Source organism: Formica exsecta, unplaced genomic scaffold (genome assembly GCF_003651465.1).
Source record: "Formica exsecta isolate Colony F162 unplaced genomic scaffold, ASM365146v1 scaffold423, whole genome shotgun sequence".
Classification (NCBI taxonomy): Eukaryota; Metazoa; Arthropoda; class Insecta; order Hymenoptera; family Formicidae; genus Formica; species Formica exsecta.
The window spans coordinates 821654-829830 of NW_021851472.1; the positions used below are offsets into that span (position 1 = coordinate 821654).

The window sequence follows — 8177 nt, forward strand, 5'->3', positions numbered from 1 at the left end:
ATATTTTCTTTCTTTCTTTCTAAAGTTTCCTTGTTATTTTGTTAAATATGTAATTATTTATGAGAATATATTGAGAGACAACGAACTTGTTATCTAAAATAGATATACTATGAACAAAATGGATTTTTATATATACGGCAATTAAAGCGATAAATGCAAAATCCATTGTAAATTCTCACGACGATGGGAGATAAGTAAAAAATGTAATCGTGTCAACGCGAGGTAGAAAAAATCAAATTTATATATATATATATATATATATGTTCCATCAAAAAAAGTAAATATAAATCCAATTTGTGAATTCTCGAAATTAAGAATAAGAATATTTAACAAAATATCCATTTTGACATAATATACTAATTACATTTTAATTTAATCTTTAGGAACACAGCCAAGTGGTGATAAATAACGCAATAGCAATACTATGGCAGTGCAATGTGGCTGGTGAGTAAATTTATCGTTTACATTTGTTTGGAAAACTATTGCTTTTTTATTAGACATATAGGAATTACGCTAAAATAATGGGAGAGGTAATTGATAACAAAAATAAGACTTTATAAAAAAATGTTTGAAAAATACATGTATATGATAAAACATTAATTTTTTTTTATATCGTCCCAAGAATATAATATATGTGTATGTATGCGAATGTATGTGTTATCTTAGCGTAATATATACTATATCAATATTTCACAATTTCTTATAAAGATAAATTTACATTACATCGTTATAGTTATGTTTACTTACGCAACTTATCAAATAAGAATTTAAATAGTTTGCAAATAATCTGAACTTTTCGTATATAATTCTAATAGAAAAAATTATTAAATTAAAGAAAAAGAGTGAACACAAATAATCTCTCTAAAAAAAATTGAATGATTCAGTCATTATTAAAATATAGGCAATTTGAAAGTGCCTAGAAACATAACTTTTTTTTTAATAAAGGCTCTCCTCTCTGATTTATGCTCTTCTTCCATCCATTTCTAATTGTTTTTTTTTCATCTATTTGCTTCTCTCTTCATTAGTCATATTTATATAATGTATATTCAATTATATACATCATTTTAATATATCTTGAGGATAATCATATTTAAATCACAAACAATGCTTTTCTATAAATCTATATAGTAGAAAAAGTATGGAGAAGTATGGAAAAGTGTTTCAAAGAGAATGCTTTGTTTCAGTAAAACATTTGTTTACGCTTAGAGTCCTTTGACTTTCAGAACAAAAATTTGTTCATATCTTTTTTGTAATACATCATCGTAAAATTCTTTCATCTATAATTAATTTGTAATCCTTTTTATTTATTAATGAATTGTATCGCAAGGAAAATATGTGACATGTGATAACTGTATGCAATATGTAGCACAAACTGTTTAGTATAATTATTATTTCGAGACAATGCCATAAAAATTGCATGATATAAGAGAAGTAATGAAAGAAAATATTATTGATATGATATGATTGATGTCATATGTTATCTGAGGCGACTTCTTCAATAGTAGCTCTACACATTGGGCATTCAATCAACTGTTTCGAACACCTTTGGCAAAATCCTCTGCAAAAATAAAAATCAATTATTGCATTACATTATCGTAGAAATTTATATAATTCAAAAATTTAAGTACAATTATATATTACCTATGGTTACATGGCAGTAACCTTACTGATGCCTTCTGGTCAAAACATAATGTACAAGAATCTTCCCTAACACTAAGTCTTCGCAATTGGTCTAAGTATATGTGTCTGGGAAGTATGATTTTATCTTCTGGTTTCAATGTAGCATAATCATTAAATTTCTGAAATTCTCGATCTGTAGGCGGATATTTAAAAGGTGCATTTCCAAAGTTAAATAGGCATTGTTGGAATGACATGAAACTAGCTGCTGCAAAGAATCCAGACCTAGAAATATCCATAAATGTTTTCGATAAGTAGTCTTATTTGAATCTTTGGAAAAATTGGATGACGTGACATTAAAGAAAAGTAGATATGTACCTTACTGTTTTAAATACTTGAATGCACGGTTTAAGAGGTATACCATTGATTGAAAATATTATCTCTAGTTTATTTAAATCCAATAAGCAACCTAGAATATCACCAGATTTCCAACATGGTCTGTCATGAAATTTTTCACTTCGTGCATTATACCAAATCAGTCTGCGACAGCCATCGTAGGCCAAAGAAAATTCATCATCTCCTATACCGTATCCCTCCTAATACCAAAAAACCAAAAATAATGTTATGTACCCGCGTATAAAATGATAAAAATTGTTACATTTAATAATAGAGATGGAAATACTATTTTCAACAATTATGTAAATTATCAAAAATATTCTGAGATATGGATACAAATCATTTACATGATTTAGAAATGTGCTATCCTTTGTAGCCCATCCGATTTGCATCACTCCTGTAGTTATTATCAGTGTCTCATAATACCATATCCCTGAATCTACTTGAAATGTGCATCGTACACTTTCAAATGAATAGGCATCACATCGTGCCTGAAATGACAATAGATTATCATTCGATTAAAATGACTATAATAAAACATTAATAAATATTTAATTTCGGGAAGATACAATATAGTATTGCAGAATATCTACCTCCAAACCATTGGGTGATATTTTCAGGTACTCGCTTACATCCTTTGTATTTAACATTACATTAATACCCGTCACGTCGACCGAATCGTGAGAATATTTTCTACCTTCCATCAAGACTAACAAATATGAATTAAATACATTATTATTTGTAAAGTGATACAAGTTAATCATAGTACATTTAGAGAGAGAGTTTGAGCTAATTATACTTACATAAGTTATCTAAACACCACTGTGCACAGAAACCAACTTGACGACGTACATAATGTGTTTCTGTGGCCCATTTTTCCAATTCTAACAATGGATTTTGTTTTTCTGACATAAGGCGTTTCTTAATAGTTACCTTATTTTCACCTGTTGATTTATTAATGCATTAGTTGCACGTTGATTAAAATGAAAAATGGGAATATTTAATTATTTTGTATTTTGCTTACTTGTTTGTGCAAATTTTTCTAGAGCTATTAAAGAATATAACATTACATAAGGTTCAATATCTTCTCGCTGAAAAATAAAATCATGTTGAAAATAATTGACATGGATATTTTATTGGACATTCTAAAATTAATTAAATATAAAATTTAACATACCAAGTTTGAAACAAGGTAATCTAAAGTGGCATCAGATAATATCGCTATACTACTAGGACCAGCAAGTTTCTCTGCGATGCAACCAAGTACGACACATATATTGCGTTGCTGTGTAGCTGTAATTTGTATTTGCCCAAGTCTTTGAGATAGTTGAAACATGTGTGATAATCGTAGCACAGAGTCCTATCATATGAAGAAATGATTGTTTTTATTACTGCTATTTGAGAGCCTTGATTTTTATAATATACAAATAAATTCCAACCTTTGAAGGTAAAGGGCAATCGTCTAATAGTAATATTATAACAGAAGGTCCTAATGGATTGTGCATTGGAATAACATTGACCATAGAGCTAACTACTTGTATCCAACCATCTTCCTTGTCCGCAATAGCATTCAATTTTAACATTGCTGGTGGTGGTTCATGATCGCTAAATGTATACATATAAATCCACATTAAAAGATAGAAAACAAATACATTGGCATGTATTATGAGATGTCTTTTACTTACTTATCTACCAGAGTATCAAGACTTCCAAGTGTCTCTAATACAAGTTTGTCAATGTTTGCCGATGTAGGAAACTTAAAAGTAGAAGATGCTGAATCGCTAGATGAAACCAAACTTATGTTTGGTTCTGGTAATATGGTATTTTGAGTTTGTGCATGATTATTACTGCCGTATATCTCAAGCTCTGGAGAATCTTTACACAAACAATTGCCCATTCCCACAAGTTTGTTGCAATAATAACTTTACCGTGTTATTACCTATTGTTTAAGTTACATTTACAGAACAGTGATACAAGTGTACTATCAAATCTTGCATTCGACTAGGCTGAAAATAAACAACTTGAAAATAACAAATACTGTTTCGCAAAACATATAATTCAATTCAGATTAATGTTACTTACCGAAAGGATGATATCATGACAAGTCATATCCTTTTACCATATATAGATGATATTCTGTTATAAGCATACTTTTATCTGCTTCATGTCACTTTAACATTACAATTTCGTGATTAAATGCAAACTAAACGCAGTGTTGCACGTTTTAAATTTTATTCATTACAATTTGCCTTTCAGCTTGTAACTACATCTATTTAATCATGCGTGCTTCCTCCTTGCTAATCTATAGAAAATTAAAAAAGATTTCATGTAAAAACAAGATACATTTCATGAAACAATATACATATAGATATTCAATTTATTTTATTTGTATCTTTATAAAAATATGAATCGTGTGTATGTTTCATAATTTCTTTAAAAAATAATTATATATATCACTTTTTCACATGATTAGAGAATTCTTCGGTATTTAATTAGAAATGAATCGAACTGAGATTCTTCGCTTTTGAGGTTATGTGTTTTCGATAATCTATCACAACAATAATTTCACCACATAGAACACAAAATGCGGAATGTGTATATTTTATCCTATTCGATATTACTCTGTCAGTCTCGCGCTCCGCGGCAGTAAGTACTTTCTGCTCATACTTTGTAAGGGTTACACGAATGGCTCCCCTAATCTCGACGTGACACGTTATCGAATTGTTCCCTGGACAATCTCGTGTAGATTGTGCCGTATCGCATTTTGTATTCGGTGTGAGACGCACGCGTAAACGAAAGCTGATATTTTGTATAAACCGAGATCTTTTTCATCATTTCCCCCCTCGAACACGATAACAAATTAATTGGCGCGTGTACTGTGAAAAAGATTACCAATTCTTCTCGTCTTATTTAAAGTAGATAAAAAAAAATCGTCCCTGACATTTAGACGTGTAATATTGACATTCGTAGAACCGACTGCTCGCGAACTATAAACAGATAAACTCTAAACCTCTTCTACAGATTTCGTGAAAATATTTTCAATTGATATGTTTTGTATCACGATATTTTCTTTGTTTACATCTGCGGCCTATATAACATGTTATAATAAACATTCCTCTGACGTGACCAAATATATACGTTCCGTATGTATATGACGTGTTTATATGACGTGATAATATATATAGGATATTTGATTTCCTATAGCGATAGGACGCTATCGCAAAATGTTTCGGCTTTCGTTAAATATACGTATGACGTATGTATATGTATGCACGTGTGCGCAGTATGCGACGTGCTTGACATTTAGCGTCCACGTTGAAATATTCATCTGTCAATCTGTCGCGTGCGCGACGACGTATGCACTCTTATTTACGAAGTTCGCGCCGAGTCGCGGTTATCGCTTCGATTATCGAAGTCGCGCCAAAAGTGTACTCGCGGTACGTCCGTCAACACACGCGAAACGGAGCGAAAGAGGTTTCACTTTTGAATCACGCTAAGAGATAATTACGGGAGTAAAAACGCCGGCCGATCGCGAGAGATTTGTGTTTCGCGTTTGCGGCGACGTCGCGCGTCTACCGGAATATCTTTCTTCCAGAATTCCGGGATGCGTAATGTCATCGCATGGGAAGAAGACGGCTAGACGGATAGTCAACGATCAATAGTATCTGGAAAATGACTTGGTGACTCATATACGCCGAGAATTTCCCGCGAATCATGGTGTCCGGGGAGAACGAGAGGCTGTTGCCTGATCCTGAAAACTACGCCAAGTGTTTTTACGATCTCTTCAAAAATGCCGAGGCGCAAAGGTACGATTCTCGAATGTCTGGCGTATAACCTCTTTTATGATTTGTTTACTCGACGCGATCAGCGGTGACTTCACCGTTAATCGACTTTCCGATTGTCAACCACCGGTTGATAATTCAAAAGAATTAAATAATTTCATTTCTGGTTGAATAAAATTCTTTACTGATAAAGTGGCGTTAATTAAACATGTCATAGACGCGTTTTATCGATTTAGAACGTAACCTCAAATTTTTTGTTTATTCAGGCTTATTTTTTTTCTTGTTTATTTATTCTTGATTTAGACATTTCAATATGTTTCATTTCCGAGATTATGAGACCTCCTGTTGTTGTTTGCTTATAATATTAAAAGTTTTAGTCATATATACAGAATGACTTATTCCCTCAGAAATTGTTCACAAAGAATAAACAGAAATTTTTTTTGTGATAATATTATATATGTACATGTATTATTATATTTTATAATAAAACATTAATAATTTTGTTACATAATTAAAATAAAATTTTGTGTGTGATTATTGCGCTATATATATAATTCAAATATATTTTGACATACATTTGTATTTTAAGGATATAAATTAATTTAAATGAAGGATTAAATTATAGTAATATTATATTATAGGAATAAGGGAGAATGGAGAAAATGTAAAAAACATAAAACTGTTCGTAAAAGGGACAAGAAAAAGGTATTAGCAATTATAATGGTCACAATTTCGTTACCCTCCTCTAGATTAGGGTAAAATAGATTTTGACATTCTTTATATGTGTTTAGATTGATTTAAATGGAGAATTAAATTACAATAATCTACCAGAGATAGAAACATCTTGTAATGCCTCAGCATTTGCTGTGTTTGCTAGTGTGAGAAATGCTATTTTAGAAAAACATTCAAAATTGTCAAGTGAAGTTTATAGAACATCAAACTGTAATTCTCCACCACCGGATCTTAGTGACACTATAGATACAGAAAGTGATGACGAAGATAGAATATCGACTATACAGAATTTACCAAAGGTAAAAAAACATTTTGCACTTGTTTAATGTCTATATTAGCTTATATGTACTATTACGATATTTATTTATGCCAAATTTGTATCGTAATATTGTAAATAGTATATGTATAGCTATAATATAGATCTTTTTGATAAAGATATGTATAACATAATATCTGTGTAACATAAATCTTTTTTTATAAAGATTGTAGGTATTGGTTTAAGAAGTGTTTTTACATTGATGCGCGAGAGTAGAACAATTGATCCAATCTTATGTACAAAGGCGTTATCGGCTTTATTAGATGTTTTACAAGGACAACTACCAGAAGGCCTCAAATCTGAACCAGACGACGTTATTGGTTTGTATCTTTGAATATTAAGATTTAAATTTGATAAATTGACAAATTCGAAATGTTTTTTAATAATCCATTTCTAGATCCACTATTCGATTTATTACTGGATCTTGCAACATCTCATGGTCCTGAATCAGCCGCAGCCAATGATGGCAGTCATTTGACAGCTGTTGCTTGCGCATGTTTGTTGAGCCTTGTTGTGGTTAGAGGAGATACTGGGCGTTTGCTAGCAGCAATAGCAGCTTTACTTATGTCTCCCAGAGCATTAGCGATACAAAATATTCAGGTATCTTGTACAGATATTATTATAATATTTATTTTGCCATATAATACAATATAGTATACTATAAAATTAGTTTTGTGTTTCAGATGCCATGTGTGCTAACGTCTCTGCAGAGAAGTGTTCATGCTATTTTGTTAGGTAAACTCGTAAGACCAGATTGGATTACATATGGAGTTCCCAAGTGTTCGAAGATATATACCTCTACGCTTAAGTTACCAAATGAGATGAACAATATGGTATTGAATGAACGTAGTTTTGTGAGCGATGGAAAGTACTTATATTTGCATACATCTCGTGGTTTGTTGAAAATTGGAAGTGGCCACGGCGGTACAATATGGGGGCATATATACATACATAAAGCAGATTTTTATCCAACAGAAACAGGATGGCTTGGTTATGCTAATGTTAGTTATTCATTAATATGTTTAAGTATACAATAATATATATAATGTGTATCTCTTATACAAAATTCTATTTACAGAATTCGTTATACTTCAAATGCGCACCAAGAAAACAGAGTGAATTATTAATTATTGATGCAGAAACGCTTATAGTAACAGGAATTGCTGTGCTGGAAGGAAAAGATTGGTCATCTTCTGTCATGTTCTCTGATGGCGAAAATTTAGGAATGATAACAGCAGGCAAAGATGTAATTATTGTGACTATATATATATATATATATATATATATATATATATATATATATATATACACACTTTATTTTTGTTTTTTTGTTT

General features: G+C 31.1%; 2 protein-coding genes across 5 annotated transcripts in view; one reads left to right on the forward strand and one right to left on the reverse strand.

The window, feature by feature from the left end:
* Window positions 1-538: 538 nt before the first annotated feature.
* On the reverse strand, window positions 539-5081 carry LOC115240299 (RING finger and SPRY domain-containing protein 1-like). Of its 4 annotated transcripts, none has more exons than XM_029815368.1 (12): window positions 4906-5081; window positions 4096-4315; window positions 3699-4019; window positions 3453-3618; window positions 3191-3373; window positions 3038-3104; window positions 2817-2957; window positions 2607-2722; window positions 2361-2504; window positions 1996-2213; window positions 1642-1902; window positions 539-1558 (listed from the first exon to the last, which is right to left on the reverse strand). In XM_029815368.1, the coding sequence occupies exons 3-12, from the start codon at window positions 3908-3910 to the stop codon at window positions 1471-1473; spliced, it is 1596 nt and encodes a 531-aa protein (XP_029671228.1). In that variant the 5' UTR covers window positions 3911-4019; window positions 4096-4315; window positions 4906-5081; the 3' UTR covers window positions 539-1470. The 4 variants fall into 4 exon arrangements, with proteins under 4 accessions (XP_029671228.1, XP_029671229.1, XP_029671226.1 ...); XM_029815369.1 differs by lacking the exon at window positions 4906-5081 and adding an exon at window positions 4681-4878; XM_029815366.1 differs by lacking the exon at window positions 4906-5081 and adding an exon at window positions 4635-4878.
* Window positions 5082-5106: 25 nt separating this feature from the next.
* The window catches only part of LOC115240302 (E3 ubiquitin-protein ligase MYCBP2), a 208337-nt gene continuing 205266 nt past the window's right edge, over window positions 5107-8177 (forward strand). The window contains exons 1-7 of the mRNA XM_029815371.1: window positions 5107-5819; window positions 6437-6500; window positions 6587-6826; window positions 7010-7163; window positions 7241-7443; window positions 7527-7844; window positions 7922-8089. Of these exons, the coding sequence (XP_029671231.1) occupies window positions 5728-5819; window positions 6437-6500; window positions 6587-6826; window positions 7010-7163; window positions 7241-7443; window positions 7527-7844; window positions 7922-8089 (1239 nt within the window). The 5' untranslated portion in view covers window positions 5107-5727. The remainder of the gene's footprint in view (window positions 5820-6436; window positions 6501-6586; window positions 6827-7009; window positions 7164-7240; window positions 7444-7526; window positions 7845-7921; window positions 8090-8177) is intronic.